This window comes from Rhamphochromis longiceps, linkage group LG15, assembly GCF_057381845.1.
Source record: "Rhamphochromis longiceps isolate RC_006_pf linkage group LG15, R_longiceps_female_GT1.1, whole genome shotgun sequence".
In the NCBI taxonomy this organism is placed as follows: Eukaryota; Metazoa; Chordata; class Actinopteri; order Cichliformes; family Cichlidae; genus Rhamphochromis; species Rhamphochromis longiceps.
Window position 1 is genome coordinate 3,935,888 of NC_140571.1, and position 19,466 is coordinate 3,955,353.

Genomic DNA, 19,466 nt, shown 5'->3' on the forward strand with positions numbered 1-19,466 from the left:
TTTATTCATCTCATATCATCAAACCTTTTGGAATCATATATTATAAATAAATAACAGTGTTGTAGAGCTAAACACAGCAAATAACTCTATACATTCATTTATATAAATTAAGTAATCTCATATATTTATATATATCCAGTATGACTGTACAGTACATGTGAAAATGAAACAAAAATGTTTACATTAAATCTATTTAGCAGTGTAATGTACACTAATGAGCAACTTCCCAGACGCATTACTGGAATCCGTGGCTTCGCGTCTTCACTCCATTCGACGTTTAGGTCACACGTTACTCGGATCTTCCACTGTTCTGGAGCCGATGCTTTGTTTCCTATGTGAGAGACACAGAGACACTGGTTTCAAATACAGCGTTTGAGTCCAGTCAATTTTCTCCTATACACTTCAAACGTCAGTATAGAGGTCAAAGGTTACAGGTTTCTTTCTCACCTTAGCTCCTCCAGGCAGACTTTATTCCTAAGCCGTACATCTTCAGTGATGGGATAGAGGAGCAGGATCATTAAGCCCGTGACGATGAAGGCCACTGGGGCGGCGCCGATCAGCAGCTTCAGGGTGTACACCACAGGGGGAGGCTGCTTGCAGGCGCCTGTGTCGTATCCTGCAAACCTACAAGCAATGACGGAGAGGCTCTGTTAAAATGCGCGAGAGGAAATGAGCATCAGGCCGCACTGTGCAGCCCTGCAGATGAGCAAACTCGACACCTTTCGTGTGATGAATTATGCATCGCACCAGGGGTTAATGCATTTCGGTGAGGTATCATGACATGCTAAGTGCAGACGTAGAATATCGCGCAGCGCTTGAGTTAATCATGCATGTGTAACAGTAATGCAGACTTACTCCAGGCAGAGGGTGGACACTCCCAGGGAGATCCCAGAGGCAAATTTGGTGAAGAAGACATAGAAGGAGTAAAAGATGGCTTCGTGGCCTTTACAGTAGGGGTTGGCCAACCTGAAGTCATCCACCACATCTGGCAGCATCGACCTGGATTGAAGCACAAAAACAGGCGTGCAGAGCTGAATGAGCATGTGTCGTTTGTCATAAAAGTTCAACATCACAGTGAGCCATGGTAAAACTTTAAGCTGATACGCGCCGAGACCTCCCTCGTGCTCTTACTTAGGTTATCTCACACGTGCAGTCAGGATGCCAGCGCGCAGCGATGTGAGGTCAGAGCTCTGATATACCAGTGGGCCAAAATTACAGAGCTAATAACACGATTAGATGATGAGCAGCGGGCGGGACAGGATAAACAATCAGCCCCTTCCAAAATAAACAGGCCCCCCTCAGGAGGCTGTAATTTAGGTTTTTAAAGGGAGGGGAAAAGAGATGAGTGAGGAGAGGCGAGGGCCTTAGCAACGACTGGAAAACAGATGTAGTGATACCTCTGGCGTTGCCGGGGCTCTGTGATGGTATGGAAGATTTATAGTAGACGGGTCCTGTAATTCTTAAAAATGACATCATTTCATGACCGTGGCATGACCTTGGTGAGCGCTCAGGGCCCTCTGACAGAATGGCTTGACTAATGACATTTTGCATCAAATCAAAAGGGGATTAAAATGAACAGCAGAGCATACATATAGCAGGGTTGAATTTAGGTAAACAATATCAGCGGCTTAGGGGATTTCAGTTTTATTTAATCCTTTATAACAAGGGGCGGGGCAACCAAATTTATATTACTTAGCAGATGGCAGGGACGCTCACGGGACCGTTCACTACAGGGCTTTTAAAATTTTAGCACAAATATTTACACCTAATTTATGTTGACGAGCGTGTTTCATCTGAACTGTTGAGTCTCACCATGGCAGGAGGAGCGATGCAGCCACAGTGAGTCCAGAGGAGACGGCCACAACGTAAGCCACTATGACGTTAGGGATGAACACCAACATCAGTGTGAAGGGCAGGATCCACTGGAGAGACAAACACACATCCATAAAAAACAAACTTTCTTAAAACTGTTTCTTTGGTCAAGACAAACACTTTAAAAGCTCATCCACAAGAAGGCACAAACAAAAAGTCTGATGGTCAAAGCTGAATGTTACAAAAATAAAACCAATTTACTCACGGTGATGCCACAAAAAGCTGCCGTCTTCTTCCCAAATCTCTGCAGAAACCACTGCCACAGTGGAATGCTTATTACTGCGGATACCTGAGCAGATGTGTGCAAAAGCGTAAAGTGACTTAGTCTGTAAGTTAATTTAGAACTTACAAAAGAAACAATAGTATTAGGAAAGATGGTCAACATTTAAAATAACATGACAAGTAGTGCTAATACTGGACAAAATAATAATCCTTTACACCAAGTAACGCGAACACTTCAATCCGGCCCATTGGACAGCTTTGGAAATGTAAATGACACAGATTTACACAGATTTTGGATTTTCAACAGTGTTTTCACACATTTTACAGCTTTTCCTCCTGTGGTTCATACTACACCAAAGTAGGTAATAGATATAAAATTCAATTAGGGTTCTGCTGAGATTTCTTCCTGTTAAAAGGGAGTTTTTTCTTCCCACTGTCGCCAAGTGCTTGCCCATATGGGTACTGTTTGACTGTTGTTTTCTCTGTATCACTGTCGGTTCTTTACCTATAATTAAAACCTCCTTGAGGCAGCTGCTGTTGTGATTTGGAGCTACGTAAATAAAACTGAATTAAATTGAATTAAATTGTAATTTTACATGTTTATTTTTTTTACAAATTATGCCTCTTGTGCTGACAGATTTCTTTCATTTACAACAGCAGCATTTCTTCATCATGTACAAGAACGTACTGTTCATTGCTTTTTTTCTATAATAAGATGTCTCAGGGATTAAATTTGAAGTTAAAAGTTCTTCACATTGATTATGTGGCACATGATGTGAAATGAAGTCGAGCTCCCCACATTACATTGTAGTTAAAATGCACAAGGTGTTACATTTGGTTACGTTAATGTTGCAGATCTTCAGTGCTAAAAGCTGTACTCACCAGGATGGTCAGTACAATATTCTGGAAATGATCCCTCAGGTCGGCTGCATAAGTGCAGAAGAGGACAAAGTTGCTCTGGATCAGCTGCAAAAACCAGAGATGAAACATTCAGATATTCAGTCTTGTCTATTCAGCACTGTAGCTGTGCACTCTTGCTATGCTGAGCGCCAAATAAAGTGACTGGAGAAGCTGCTGACAGTGTTTTTGCCGGGATTTATTCCCGCTCTGGGGCTTTCGCAGAAGACAGCTGATAACTCCTCTGAGATGAGAGGATATATGAAATACAGAGAACCAGATCTGATGCAAAATTGGACAAGTTTGCAATCATTTAAACAGCGTTAAAGTGAGGTTGAAAAGTGAGCATCCGCGCACATGTGATAAACAAAAAGCAAGAACACACTGCTGGTATCACTCCCAATAGCCCTGCGACTCACAACACGCTTAAAAACGATGAGCTTTCAGTAAGTGCTCTTCTACTCTGATCAAATCATCATCGAGCGCCAGCAGTTCTCCCACGCTGTAAGGTCTCCATTTACTGTAAGGCCGAGTGTCATGACTGAGAAGTGTTCTGCCAATAAATTTACCTGAATGGCAACAGTGATGAAGAGGAATGCAGCGGTCAGAGAGAGGTATGGCCCGTGCCTCATCACCAGGACGAAGGCCTGCTGGAAAGAGACCTGCTTCTCGGTCTTCGGGGCGTATGGATCTGAAACACGAGGAATTAGAATAAGCAGTATATCAAATAACACCCAGCAAGGGAAAGCTGATAGATTTGCTCACTGGAACTACTGGAACTGCCCCTGCATTGCAGTGGACTGTGCTTGTCTCAGTTAGAGGTGTCATTTATAATAAAGAGCAGAGAATGAGAGCTAATGTGATCACATCTATGAGACGTAGCCCAGTATATATGTTCTTACATATTCCAGTAACTCCAAGTATTGTGTTATCAATTTCTAGATAGGTTTAGATTAAAATTTTCCTGTATTTGTTCGTTTTTATTTTTATTTTATTATACTGGTATCATGCAACAAAAGTCCAGTTATGAAATATGTTGGGTAGAAAACTAATTTGGTCTCAGCGAAACTGGTTTAATCCTGAAACAGTTCCTCGGGGGCCTCACTGAATAACAGTTTTCGGACAAGTTTAACTGATTTTTTTATATAAATATTACAAGAGTAAAAATAGTTACTAAATTCTTCTGCTGACCGTTGACCAGTCCTGCACATTGATTTAGATGTATTCCAATCCATGTCCATTCCTCTGTGTAGAACCGGTTAAACTTTCAGATGTTTGTGATTTTCTTCACTTAAACTGCTCACTTCAAGTCTTTCCACAACATTTCTGTTGGCTCAAGGTCCAAACTCTACTCAAACTGTTTCAAAGCAATAACCTTCCTTGGCAGAAATGCTTGCTTAAGGCCATTATTTTGCTTTATGAATCACTTGGATTTGGTTCAGATGTCCAGACGTTTTCTATGATGCCGTTCCGGTGCAGAACATTACTAAAACCCTATTTTTCAGAGGTGGGGTCGACTCTTATGGTTGGAATGAAGTGTTTTCTTTTCTCTTAACATAAAGCTTCTCATTTAAAACCAAAGTGTTCTACCTTGGTCATTCCTGTCCGCAAAACATTGTTCAAGCAGCCTGTCCACGTGACCGTTGGCAAGCTTCACAAAGGCAAGAGGGTTGTTTTTGTAGGGCAGTGGCTTTTTCCTGCCAAGCACCCACTGTTGATCACCGTTCTCCTGATGGAGAGTTGATGACAAGTTAACCTGGTGTCCTTTGAGACCTTCCAATCTGTGAGCGATTTTGTCCATTTTTGACAAAGTCTTTGAAGATGTTTGCGTAACCTTTGCTTAAAACCTTGAATGTCAACTATTACAACTGATTAACCTTTTTTTGGTCAATTTCAATACTCATTAACACACAATCACACAAAAATTAAGTCCTCACCGTCTCTCTCTTTGACACCCAGGAACATCACCACAGTGCAGATGACGAATACGCCTCCAATAACGCCGGCAGCTATCGTGTACACCTGCTTCTGCAGAGAGAAAGAAACGTACAGTCATGTCTCCATCTAGCTATCTCGTTTCATGGAGGCGACACAACACAGTCTATTTTGAGACTTTCTGCAATCTTTAATTCATAGTGCCCTAAAAAATTTAACTCTTTCTTTTTAACATGCTATAGATCAATTTTTGGAAACAAACGACACAGAATGTGCCAGTTTTTAGCCTACATGGCTTTTATTTTCTTCAATTCTTTGTCATTCTATCACTCAGCAGTGCATGATTTATTGACGTGACGTCTATGGGGAGCCAAACTATCCGTGCACATCTTGCTTTCCAAATACTAGCAGGAACAGGAAGAAACCTCAAGTAGATCCGTATCCCAAAATACAGACATTTAAAGCTGTAAACCAACAGGAACTGCTCTGCCTTAAACAACCTCTGTTTGTTTGCTATTTTTCCATGCGGCTCAGCCCAGCAGTTCATTATTATTTATGCACATCAAACACTCCCTGTTTCTGAGGGCAGACGGAGTTTGCCCAGACGGTGTGCCACCCTCACCAGCAACCACGGAGGAATTTAGTGGGTGGCTGCAGAGGGTTTGGGCTGCCCTGATAGGGTTCACCCAAAATCCATTGAAAAAGAACCATTTGAAGCCCAAATAGCTGCGGTGCAACCCCAAATCCAACACTGGACAGATTGGACTCTGGCTTGTTTCATCTTCACAAAAAAAAAGTCTCATGATGGATGCTCAGTTTATTCACAGTTCTGCAAACTGAAATGCGAAGATGAATGTGTCCCTTTCCCCCTTTTTTTTTCAACTTTAACCTAAGCTGCAAATAAGACATTAATATATTGAGCACATTGTATCTAAGATGGCTTCAAATGTTCTGGCTGAGGCATAAACAAGCCCAATGACTGGCAGACTGTGGCGACCCCTCAGTGCAATGGGGCAAGATGTGGAGTGTGATGCCAGGGGAAGCACCCCCTTTGTGGTGGTGAGGGGGAAGCTGGCTCAGGGTGCGAGGATCAGATATCAAACAGTGGTGTTTCCTTTCACTCCCACGAGGTAAACATAGTAGTAAAAAGGTAAAAGTAAAAGAACCTGTAGACAGTAAATATGGAGCCAATTGTGAACAATCCTCCTTCTCATTCATCACTGCTTTTTTTAGCCTCTAATATTCTCTATAACTGCCTTGAGCACACACACACGCCACAGCCCCGAGGTAAACTAGAAGTTATTTTCAAACCAACTCTTTGCCCTACTTTTAGCACACCTGGCTTCCTGGCTTGGCACGGTGATACTTACAGCATATGACAGGTACTCCTTGGAGTGCACCATGCTCTTCACGATCTCTGCCCCGCTGCTGTTGCCAAGGTAACCAGCCGACATGTTGCTGGTAGGGCAGTGTTTCAGAGTGTGAGCGCTGGCCACAATCTGTCCCTGGATGGCAGCACCCACAAGTGTCCCCAGGACCTCCATTGTCATTCCTGTCATCAAATGAGCAAAGGTCCAACTCTTGGTTGCAGCACTTCAAACGCTATGCAAATGAAAAGCTAGAGCAAAGATTAATTCAGCACTGCAGGCATTAAGAACTTTGTGCATATTAAAACTTACGGTAGGCAGTGGCTGAGTCTCTCTCCTTCTGGTCCGTGCTCAGGAACATTGTGAGAGCAGAATAAGGCACATGGAAACACTAAAGAGGAGCAGAAAGACGTGGACAGAAATAAATGCAAGTCCTGCATAACAGATAGGCAAACAGTTGCACAAGTCTCCTGAGGAAAGGAAAAGATAATGAAGGTATTTTATTTTATTTTTAGCATTGCTAGCGGCTTATTTCTAGAAGATTGAAGGTTGTAATACTTTGGTCCAGAACAAAATGTGTCTCCGCTGCTACTGAATCAGTTACAATCGAATTTTGCGCTCCGATCGTGGTCCCCAGAAGACGACTCATAACAACAGTAGTTCCCTACCCTCAGGCACCAACATGAGGTGAACATTTTTTCATAGTATGTGTCAAAATCTAATAGATAGATAGCCATAAAATTAAGCAAGCATGTTAATAGTCCCTACAAGATAAATCTAAATATCTCTCTCTTAACTTTTCCAAATACCTAAATCTAAAAAGATTGCCTTCATCCTTAAAAATGTTTGCACATTACCATGCTGATATTAGCATTTAAACAAAGAACAATTTACAAGGGGCTGAAGAAGTAAACCACTTAAGTGCCATAAAGCTTCCTCAAATAGTCACTTAAGATGGCTCAAAAAGTCCCTTAAGCCGCCTATGTTAAAATGACCAACATTACAGCAGAAATAAATATTGTGGTCTGGTACAAGAAATTATTAATGTGTAAAGCTTATTTCCTACTCCTCTAATATATTTTACTTCTTATTACTTCTTATTATTTAGGTGAGATTTAAGTGAGTCAGTGTAGCTGCTAACTGTATGCTAGCCTTCACCTCAGCTAACTAAGGTTGTTAGCTGAGATCCTCTTGGTCTCTTTTGGAGCAATTTTCTTAAATTATTCTATATTAAATTATGTCAAATTATTTTATTTGGTGCAATCATCTAACAAATAACATGGTGTGACCAAGAAAACAACCCAATTCTGATGAGTGAAAAGCTAGTATTTTTGTATTTGGCTAACCAGGCTTGTTAGCTGATCGTTTAGCATGCCACAGTCTTTTGGCTCCAAAAAAACAAACAAACAAGCAAAACAAAAGAAAAACAAGATTGTTGCAGCCAAAATGCTAAATTCAAAGCTTTAAAGCAATGGGTGATGTCTCAGTGGCTATGTCCATCATTTTTTGACAGTCCGTGTATACAAAAGAAGAATGTAACTCATAGCCCTACTGTGCTAAAGTCCAGTCAAACTGTTAAAAACAAAATCTGGCTCATAACTGGAAACACCCTTAATGCCTTTTATCTATATATTCCAGAGAGAATGCTGAAGAAAAATATACACGGTATATAAATATCAACAGCAATTTCTGCAGTTTCCATGCTGGCCAACCTCAGATCTGTTTTCTCCTTTCTCACCACCTCTCCCAGAGAAAAGGCGAGCAAACCAAGTCCTGCTTCACTTTGTAATTTACACAAGGGCTCAGTCAGCACTGTGGCCAAATGAGTATGCATAGCCACAACGAAAATAAATGTGACTCTGTAAGGACTTTTTTCAGCCATCGCTCTCCTGTACAGCATGTCATTTATGGGGCTTTTCCTGGATGCAAACACATTTGGGAATCAAACTTTCCTACACAGAGGTGAATGAAAACTGATTAATTAGATGGAAAGCTATTATTAGTTGATTGCATAAACAAAGGAAATGTTGAATTCTAACCTCTGTTTACAGACTGTGAATGATAACAGCTGCGCTTTCCCAGAAAACTTCACACAAACACACAGGCAGAGACAATGAAGGGCGGCTAAAAGTGGCAACCAGCATTTATCCGGCAAGAGGTTCCTGGCAGGACTGACCGTATACTTATCAAGTAGTTAGAATGACATGCCGTTACAGTTCACCACAGTGTGGCTGCAGTGGGCTACATGCTCTGCAGCACATACTATATGGGGTGCCCCAGAATCAGAACAGAAAGAGGAGGAGGAGGAATGGTTTGGACCATCACAACAAAAGGGAACTTAAATAGCTACACTTCCCCATTTGAGGTAAGGTGTTTAAGCGCTCTGGGTTTTAATCTGCTGCTCATCTCACAAATCAAAGCAGAAATCCTACGAGGGGCTGTCAGAGCCTGCATGAGATGACTGTAATCATTTCCACTTTGAAATCTTGTTATTCCCAACGTTTTCTGCATTTTGTCTATACGTTACATAATCTGTCATCTGCAGACTGTGAGCTGCATCAGTCAGAGCTTTTATCTCCCGTTTCAACTTGACATCTCTCTTGTACTGAATGCGCAGTCCCTCCGAGTTATCTGAAGCATCGCACACACATAAATCTGAATTTCTTAAACGCACACAGTTCTGACAGAGCGTGCATACTCACGGTGATGAGGGTTTGGTAGAGGCAGTAGAAGCCGAGGTACCAGATGAACCGGCTGCCACTGAAAGGAGGAACGTACCACAGGTAGAAGTACGAGATCACCAGGAAAGGAGTGCAACCCACCATCCTGTAGAAGACAAATGACAGTGTGTCAGATAAAACTAAACATACAGAAGCAAAAATATCAGATTGTTTCTGAAAAGGTTTCATTAAAAAACACCACCTACTAAAAAGGCGGCAAACTTGGATCTGAATTCAAATCCTCCATCGTCACCGCTTCAACCTGTCACAGTAAGTGTTACAGCAGCTGTGCTCTGTCATTTTCATAGCGCTGGTAATTTGAGGCCATATTTCTGTCAGATTACAGTCAGTTTAAGCTGAATGCTAAATGATAATGTTGTAAGCATGGCAGGAATCTGCCTTGGGAGGAGAATACCGCAGTATTTCAAATCCTCATGAAAGATCCACATACACAAGCACGCAAATATGTAGTCCACACTCGTGCAAACGCAGCATGAAGCAATTCTGTCGCGTTGTGCTAGTTTTTTTGGGATTTTCTTCTAAAACGTTGTGGGCCATGTATAATACATAAGTAAACAACGGATATGTATCATTATGGTTAAAGCAAACAGCTGTGTGTTCAAAATGAAGAGAAATGCTGACAGATGATGGATGATGGACAGCATGACTTGGCTGCAGACATCAGTATGTATCACCAACCCTGCTCCTCTAAACAGTAAATGGAGTTTATCCCGCAGTGCAGACCGGAATAGCTGTAGCACAGCCACATCTGCAGGTGGGAGGAAAAAACGGAACGATTGAATTTAGGTGACTGTCACAAAACCCACGGGGGCTCTGACCTCTGACCTGCTCTTCGCCAGGAAAGAGAAAGTGGGAGAAAGAGGTAGAGAGAGGTTGATTGCAGTCATTTCTGGCATCATCCAGCTTGGCTACCTCACTCTCTTCCTGATTGTTTGCTGTAACAAAGGCGACTGACATCGCTGGTGCTGCAGTATTGACCGCTTGGTCATGGGAGCGATGAAAGGGCCCCGGGGCCGGTGAATGGGACAGTTAGAATGTTCCTGCAAGATGACTATGTCCGGGGAGAGGCAACAAAGGCACGCACACACACACACAAGCACACACAAACACTAGCATACTCTCTCACACGTCATGCACGCATGACTACACACCTGTCACACCTGTCCTAATAATTTGCACAGCCTTAATTAAACCAGAGAAGATTGATAAGTACCTGGCACTTACAATTCTCTCCTCAGTGACTTGTCGGGGACATTTGCGGCATGTTAATTAAAAGATGTGCGACTGGGCAAAGGGGATTTGGAAGAGGTTGTGTAGGTGAGATTACACTTTCTTTGCTGATTTTAGGCTTAGTCATGTTCATATATCCCAGTGGATATATAAGTACATTTACTCAAGTACTGTTGTTGTACTTTCCATGTGCATTTCCTGTTTATGCCGTGTTATATTTCCACTGCCCTCACATATTAAGTATTTTACTTTTAAAACCACTACATTTGTTGTGACTAGTAAAAATCACTGATTGCGGTGAAGGATTTTGCTTGCAGTAATCGCTCAGATTAGCAGGCTGTCGAGGCGCAGGGGTGATCACAGTGGTCGCCTTTAGGGAGGCAACTTGTCTCCAGACAGTTGCAGTTTGGGTCAGATTGTCTGAAATCACTCTCAGACAGCTCAGTGTGGGTTTGCAAATAATCGCTGTTTAATTTATAAGCTCAGATTGATTGCTAGCACACTGCAAATCATATAGGATCTAATCCCAAAGTGATTGCAACTTGACCCCATTCAATCACAAGCTGATAGCACACTAACTCTGTCTCATTGTTGTTTGATCGCCGTTGTGATGCGCCAAAGACGCTTTGAAGACGGCACAGAACTGCACCTCTCCTTCAAAGCACCCATTTCAAAGGCAACGAGATTACAAGCAATAATTTTGTTCATACTGCAGTATCTAACCACTGCTTCCCCTCGTGTGACTGTAGCATTGGCTTTCTTTAAATGTGACGACTGTGACAAGTTCTCTGTAATACAAGGAACCATAAAACTGTTCACCAGCTACACCTGCTTTTGTTTCATGTATTTATCTCTTTGTTTTCATCAAAACCTCCCATCTATGTTTGTCACAGTGCTCCCAAACCCAAGTGAGGGCAGTTTAGTTAGCCGACCTGCGATCTGGTGTCGAGGCTACTAGCGCTGAACCCCACAACGGATGTGAAATATCTTGGCAGCTTAGACAGCAAGGTTTTCTAAATGTGTCCCTGCGAGGACTTTGCTGACCGGTCTGTACAGCGGTCAGCCTGATAGCTGTCACGGCTAATGAAACAAACGCCACCGCAGTCAACAGAAGTTCAGCACTTGTTAAGATTAAAATAAGGGTTTGTACTACTTAATATGTAGCATTTTGAGTTTTGCGGATGATACTTTTCAGCTCTCAGGTATTTAAAGCTATAACTGTAGGACACTTACTAATAATTGAATATACTTTTATTGTCTGTTTTTGGCTACGTTTACTTAACTAAACAAATTCTGTCACTTAACTCTCACTCTGTCTGTCTTTGATGGAGACAATCTGATAAATCTGCTTTCTCAGGCTTGCCACAGTGATGGTGGTTTGCTGCCTTCACAAATAACAAACACGGCAGTACCCAAGGGATGCGTTTTAGGCTAAAAGACTCCATCCTTAAGAACTGAAGGCGCAGATACAAATCACTTAATGTCTGGTTGTGGATGTGTCAGCCAGAGGGAAGAGAAAAGCACTTCCTGCCGAATGGACAGAGGGGACTTCCCAAAGAAGGCTTTGCACGCATCTCATCACAATTATGACCAAAAACACACATTAAAAATGCCCATAAACACTACAGGTTCACAGTGGGCACACTCACATATGCGCACACCGACAGCTTCCCAGGGGTAATCGAAGCTGATTTAACATCAGCATCTGTCTGCTACTGAATGTGGCTGGCTGGCCACACTTGACTTGGTCCCCCTCCAGCACTGTCAGCCAGTGTTTAATCTATGGTTTATAATGGAGGAGGCATTAGATTGCCTGCTTGTGTAAATTACATCAAGTGTCATGCCAGTGTGTTCAAAAGACATATACTCGGTTTAGCTGCTTATGGGATGATTTTCGAAACTGAGTTGATAGCGTCGCATAATCCACACTTACAAAGTCGCAAAATTCAAATTGCACTCAAAGCCCCCTGAGATGCTGAGGTTGAGCTTGCAGATAAAGCAAAAAGAAATGGGACGTGGCACATTACGTAAATGTATTTAAGAGAGCACCAGCGGATGATTTATGAACAAATGCAGATGAACGTCCCTGTTTTTTCTCCTTGTGTGGCGTTCAAAAGTCAAAAAGAGCAGCCCACGTCCTTGAAGTGTACAGACTGTATAGCTAATCAGAGGGAGTGTCTAAAACAACAAATTCAAGCATAACGGCTGTTTATCTAGCACAATCCTCAGGTGACAGACTCGAGTTGGAGAATAATTTTCCAAAACTGGAGCACACAGCTTGTTTTTTTTTTGTTGTTTTTGCATAAACATTAGCATCATGTGGGGGCCATATTATGTCTGAGAGAGTGGGAGCAAACCTAAGTGAGTCCCAGGGTCTGTCAACAAATTGCAGTCCTTTACATAAGACACTGAAACCAAGAATTACATACCCTAGCTTTATAGTTTCGGTAAATAGTTCCATAAACAGTTTAGATTGAATCTTTACAGGAATCTGGAGTAAAGACAATCATTATAGATATTATGATGCAGTCTTATAACTTCCACTTTATGCAGTGTATGCTTTTATTCCAGTTGGGGAACACACATTTATGAATTCACTTAGTATTTGTGTGTTTTATTGGAAGAATCCTCAGTGAATGTCTCTGCCAGTGGTATCAACTGGCGTTTATAAGAATACACAGCCAGTTTTTAAAATTCCATCAAACTGGGAACAAATTATCATTTCAGCTTTCCTGTATTAGTTTATGGAGAGAGAGGAGAGGGTCTCACCAGGGCATGAGTCTTCCAATCCTGGTCCATTTGCTTTTTGTGATGAAGAAACCGACCACAGGATCGGTCACAGCACCCCAGACTTTACCGATGAACAGCACCATGGAGGCCTGGAAGGCGTTAATCTGTGGAGCGCAACAGGGACACGCTGGAACTCACAGGCACACATTTCCATACCAGCTCATTTTTTCATCTGTGAAAGTCGCTTCCAGTGCGCTTACCTGAGCAACGTCGAGCAGGTAGATTTGCAGGAAGAATCCTGTGGCGCTGGCAGCCACTTCCTTGGGCGCGCCGCCGATGGCAAAACACAATTTGCTGCATAGCGACAACTTCTGGCTCAGGTCGGTCTGGGCAAACAGATGTGAGAAGGGACAAAACACACCAGTATATTTAGATCACAGCAGTAAGTATATATTTATTGCACATACAAGACTAGAATAGTCATAAGCATATTTAAAAATGTTGAAAGATGTACTGTAAGTTCCTTCAGTCAGAAACTCTTCCCAGACACACCAACACAAATGAAGGTGTGTCCCTCTCACATTTTTTAAGTCATCAGAACAGGCTTACAACACAAAGAGGTGTCCTTTCCAATTCGTGGTGCTCCAAAAATAACATTTCCTCTATATCTTCCTGTTGCAATGATGCAGTGATTCAGTGTAAAGAAACGTCACATATGACATGTGTTTGACTGTGAACTGCACTCCTTCAAATAACCCCAGCCCAAACTGCATAATACGGTGATCACATCTCCCTTTATCTTTGCCTCTCTTTGCTCATTCATGACTGTGTGGGAATGTGACTGTGTGTAAATACAATTTCAAAAAAAGGATCAGAAGAAGACCCCCTGCCAGCTGTTAGCACTGTGGTCTATGTGTGCAGACACAGAGCCCACAGAGGAGCCGAAGAAACCCACCGAGTCTCCATTTCCTTCCCCGTGCTCTGCTAAAACCATCAGGCATGTGACTCTGCGCATTTGTGTTTAGCAAGGGCGAGCTTTCATCTTCAGACGCGAATACGACGAGACACCGCAGTCTAGGGAGCCCAATATTTACAACTGGCTGTGAACACATATCGACCTTTTTTCCCCTTTCCTCCTTCTGGACTGCACAACCTTTAGTGTCAGACGCACAAACAGCAGAGTCGACACACATCTAGTGGCCAGGCTGGTCCACAGCTACTCCCCTCAGAGCTGCATGAAAGACATAAATCACCAAAGTGGCCTCAACCCCTACTGACACACTGTTATTATCCGCCTCACATTTTCTCTTCCCCCCATCAAAATATGGAAGGGGTTGGAGAACGACAATTACCAGGAGGGAGGTGTGTAATTATTCAATCTCAAGACAAGCGGGTCAGAGGTAAGTAAAGGCTGCGCGGCGGTTCCGGCTTCAAAACTCTCTCTTCTTCTGCTCTCACTGCAATTACCCCTAATTGGAGAGGGGAAAAAAATCAAAGTCTTTGGTGTCTGGAGAATGCTGTTTAACTGATGATGTGCAGAAAATACTCTCTCTGTGTCTCAAAACACTTTTTCTTTCCCCCCCAAAATCTTACACTCCATCTTTCATTACTGACTTCTTATCGTCAAAGAGGATAAACAGGATATCCCTGCTACTGTTCGCTGGATGCCCAAACGTAAAAAACCACATGCACACAAGTCAGCATAGACACACACAAACAAACTGTATATATACAGAAACACTGTCTGAGGAGGGGAAAAAACACAAAGAAAAACACATTTAAAAACAGAGTACTTGGAGAGTTCATACAGTGAGCAAAGGGGCAAGGACAGACTAATCTCTAAAGTTAATGAAACTGAGGGAAAATGATTTAGGACTGAGAATAATTAAAGAAGCGAGGGAGGGAAAAACTGAGCTTTGCTATCAAAGAAAAAATGCACACACTCAGTGTTTGCAATGCTAATGTCAGCCTGGTAAAAATGGATCCATGTTGAGTCGCTGAAAGGGTTTTGGACATTTTGGTGCATCAGGTTTACGCCACAGAATCCAGTTATCTGTGTCAACAAGAGCAGCTTTTTGCCCTCCATTCAGCTTATGGATTATAAGCATGAAAGTAAAGTGATGGCAGCAGGCCATTATAAATGTCCACAGTGGGCTTAGTGACATGGCTCAAGGCCCTTGGATTTTATCCAAAATCGAAACATGAACTAGTGCGCAGAAGTGATTTATTCTTTCTCCCGACAATACTGCATATGAATAGATATCATCGCAATGTGACGAGCGCTTTTGTGATGGATTGGAAAGTTCTTGGTGTATAATTTCCCATGCTACTACTCAGTGTGCATCTATCATGTCATCTGAGTTTCAAGTAGTTTCAAAGAGAATATGTGTTTCACGTGCAACGTTCCTTTTGTAGTCCTCATCTTTCAGAGAGAATGGAACGCAAGAGTCTACGCTGTAAAACACCTTTAATCCTTCCTTTGTTTTAAAGGTAGTTCAACTTGAAATGTATAGATTAATAGATTCAAGAGACGATGGAAAGTGAGTGTGTATAGTTGAGGACGGTTACAGAGCTGATGTTTTCATACGCTGCACTTTTCCGTCACATCTGAAACATCATGTTAGGATCCGGTGTTAGGAGCACACTAGCTTCACGTGAAGGCAACTAATCCATCAGTTCTGTTTCTATCGCACATAATTTGCATTTATTGATTTGAACTTTTCAGATAGTGTAATAACTTCCCCGTCTTTTTTGTCCATTTTTCTTTAATGTGCAATTTAAAATGTGCAAAAAAAAAGCAGTTCATCCAACTATTGTAACAGAAAATCAGACTATAACGCTTTTATACTTGTATGTATTGAGCTTAACAGCTAGTCCAGTAAATGTACATTTGATTTATTTCATTTCAATTCTTTGTCTAAGATGAGTTTGTTTAAATCCCATTTATGACGCTAAAAAGTGAATCGTGTTTTATGTTCACATCACTGTTCTGCTGCCTGAAGAGTAATCCACTTCACAACCATTTGATTGAAGCAAACGTGTAAAATTTCAACTGTCAAGTCAAATTCAATGAAACAAAATGCATCGCATATTTGATAGTTTGGCAGAGATGAAATAGTTGCAGAACTGGTTCATTTGCCGTTCCCCGAACACCCTGAGCTAATCTAACGAAACAAAGAATAGATGACTAACTATTATGGTATTGCATTGAGATGACACCACGAACTGTAGTATCTGTCTTTACAAAGGAACAATACTCCATGTAAGGAATTGGTTGTCTGTCTTTCATTCCCTTGCCTGTGGGTCATGTTCTTGTGAGGACCTATAATCTTCTCTTGATTGAACTGGTTTACAAGTGCAAGCACATTCCCATGCACACAAAAAAAGCTTTGCATACCTCACACCAACTCATCACACACATTGTGCAACATCTATAAGGTTAAATGAAACAACAACAACAAAAAAATTACACATAAGGCAACAAATTTTCTAATCACGGCAAATTTGCCCTCTAGTCACTGTTTACTCCTATAATAGCTGTGATAATGACTGCCTCTTTCACTGCAAATCACCACTGATATCAGACAAAAGAAGCTAATCATCAAGCCGATCTTGCCGTCATCAGTGGAAACACTCACATGAAAAATAATCAGCTTCCGGACAGTGAATGTGTTATCTGAGGGATTATAGGTCACAGGAAAACAATGGAGGTGATTAATCCCAAACAGATAAGCAAATAAACAGATCTATTTCCCAACTTTATCCAATCAAGTTAATTCAGACTCATTCTGAGCCTTAAAGACATCAACTGAGATTGAAAGTCTCAGCAAGCCTTAATTGTCCAAACAAAGGTTACAGCTATGAGACTTAAAATTAACTCACACATGCAAGACTGCACAATAGAAAAAAATCACCAACAAACAAATGATAAGAGAAGATCTTACCTGCTGAGAGGTTTTGGGAAACAAAGGTTCGTTGGGCTTTCCTTCAGAGCCTTGCACGCCCCTCTCTCCCTTGGCCATGGCTGAAAGACTGTGTGTGAGGCGACAGCCGTACCTCTGTGTGTGTGACGGGGTGCTGTTGTTGAAGTGAGTGTGGCTGTGACTCCTTGTGTGAGCGAGGGCGCGAGGAGCCTGCTGCCAGTGAGTGGTGTGTGTCAGAGGCTGAAACTGGATGTGGCTCTGACTTCGGGTGTGTGTGTGGTGAGTGACAGCTCCAGAGGCAGGGAGCTCCTCCTGCTCCTCTGCTCTAACAACCCTGCTGCTTTCTGCAGCCATTCACATGCTGTGGTGCTCTGGAATGAGGCCAAGAGGAAAGACCAAAGTCAGACAGGTTGTGTCACACACACATTTTTTAAAGGCACTTTCTCTGTCAGCACAAGGACAGAAAAAAAAGAGTTCATATGCTTGCGCACAGACAAATGCAAGGGCAGGAGAGTTCACTAAATAATACCACTCTCTTTCCCTCTCACACACACGCACCTATCCACACAAACAAACGAACTGTCTTGAGATCAAAATAAAACTAGAATGTAATTCATGGCACCACCGAGATATGCAGAATTTGACATGTTTGCACAGCTGGCTTTGAGAAACGGCACAAACGGGAGCGCAAATGCGACGATGTCCCGTGCAGGAGGAGTAGCCTCCTGTGTAGTCTGCCCTCACGTTACTATTACTGTAAGTGCATCCATCAACAACCAGTCTGCATACCTACATGAACACCAGAGCCCATTAAAAAAATAAAAAATAATAGAAGCATTAACCAGATATCAACTCACCCCGTGATGATGGGAAATAGCCGGTGCCGCTCAGTTAGCAGGTTAGTTTTGAGCTGTCAGTGAGGTGATCTGCAAGTCACTCAGTCAGTCTGTCGGGCAGGAGAGGAGACTGCGGAGGATGGAGACGGGGTGCGCGTCTCCACTCCTGCGTTCAGTACGGTGACGCGCTGCGCCCTACAGCGGCCGCACCGGTGTTTCACATGGGAGATAGTGGCATCATTTTACAATCAAGCCACTATCTCTCACTATCGTCTCCTTTAAGCTCGGGTCAAAAACACCAACCTTTGAATTCCTATATTATCTATATTTATCACTTATGTATAAAATAAAATATTTTTATCAGTCTTTCTTAGCTCCTGTGTTATTGTCTAGTTAGTTATCTGACGGTCTATCACATATAGGAATCTTTTATTAGTCCATTATCGGTGCTTCACACTGAGAGTGTTCCAGTCATTGCAATCCACGAATCCCATTCATGGGAACTGGCAGTTGCTACAAGTGGAATGTATGCAATGCAGTTTGGTTTCATATCTTCTTGCATTAGTGTGCTTCTTTGGAAGAGGGAGCCGGAAACGGAACTCGTAAAAAATGCGCTCAAGAATTTAGCTGCATATTTCTTACAATGCATTATTATCATCATCAACGTCTTCACTATTATATAGTTATTGTGCGGATTTAGTCCCCGGGAAGCACCAAAATCCAGACCTAAAGGCCTACAGATCTATAGTGGCAGCAAATCCTAAAAAGAAATGATGCCGTTCAAACTAAGCATTTTTTTTTTTATTGTTGCGTTTTTTATTATGATAGGCAAAGAAGCCGGACGAAAATGTCAAATTCAGATGATTTGCATGAGATTTGCGCAATCTTATCAGAGAGGCAAACAGTGAAATGTAATGTGAAAAATGCACTTCCTCTAGAGATGGTAGGACAGATTATTTTGTGTGTTTAATGAAAAACAATATTCCTCAAACACGTGTTTTGACTGTCACATCTATTTTATTCACAGTCTAAAGCACATTTAAACAACAGGAGTTGACCCAAAGTGTTTCAGAGGTGTGTTTTTTGCAGAAAGCAAACATGGCAGTGATTAAACTGCTCAGAATGTGTAAATTGATGCTGAGTCATATGGCTCAGCATCATGTCATGTGTCAGCCATGTGTTATGACTTATGAGATATCTCATAAGTCATAACACATGGCTCTTACCTGCATAAGCTGCCTTTGTAGTTTTAAAGTATCGGTATCAGTATTAGTATTGGCGATACTGGCCCTGTATTTAATTGATATCGGATTGATACCAACATTTGCAACTGTAGATGTCTCCAAAGTGTCCCCTAGACTTCAGTTTTAAAATGCACAACTTTACAGCAGAAATAAACATGTTTACAGCCTTATACAAAAAACAGTTTTGTCCTGCATGACTGATTTCTGACTACATAATAACTGTAATGAGTATGAAATCTTAAACTGGGTGTTTTCTTGGTTGCCATTTTGGTGTTTGGTCCAACTGAGATACTGAGGGATGGTGCTGAAGCTCATGCTCATATGTGAGCAACTTGTAAATCACAAAGTAAAGCATAGGTTGCTTTTTAAATGCGATAACAAGATAAATGTAGAGAATAGCTCATGGTTTTATTAGACTTCTAAGGAGGTGGGCCTCTTTTTGAAACCCGACCAACTGCCCTCTGCTGGT

General features: G+C 42.0%; 1 protein-coding gene across 1 annotated transcript; it reads right to left on the bottom strand.

Moving 5' to 3' along the window:
* Positions 1–18: 18 nt before the first annotated feature.
* On the bottom strand, positions 19–17,960 carry mfsd2b (MFSD2 lysolipid transporter B, sphingolipid). Its single transcript, XM_085381800.1, has 15 exons — positions 17,775–17,960; positions 16,939–17,288; positions 13,255–13,380; positions 13,034–13,158; positions 8,996–9,119; positions 6,606–6,684; positions 6,297–6,478; positions 4,929–5,019; positions 3,561–3,682; positions 2,977–3,060; positions 2,078–2,161; positions 1,813–1,922; positions 856–999; positions 448–624; positions 19–331 (listed from the first exon to the last, which is right to left on the bottom strand). The coding sequence occupies exons 2-15, from the start codon at positions 17,269–17,271 to the stop codon at positions 283–285; spliced, it is 1,830 nt and encodes a 609-aa protein (XP_085237926.1). The 5' UTR covers positions 17,272–17,288; positions 17,775–17,960; the 3' UTR covers positions 19–282.
* Between the last annotated feature and the right edge of the window lie 1,506 nt (positions 17,961–19,466).

Bases quoted from the DNA above. Each gene is read 5' to 3' on its own strand.
- mfsd2b (XM_085381800.1), bottom strand. From the start codon at position 17,271: ATGGCTGCAGAAAGCAGCAGGGTTGTTAGAGCAGAGGAGCAGGAGGAG. The intron at 3,061-3,560 runs GTAAATTTATTG...TGGTTTTTGCAG, and splicing joins TCATCACTGTTGCCATTCAG to CTGATCCAGAGCAACTTTGT. The intron at 2,162-2,976 runs GTGAGTACAGCT...ACATCTGCTCAG, and splicing joins ATATTGTACTGACCATCCTG to GTATCCGCAGTAATAAGCAT.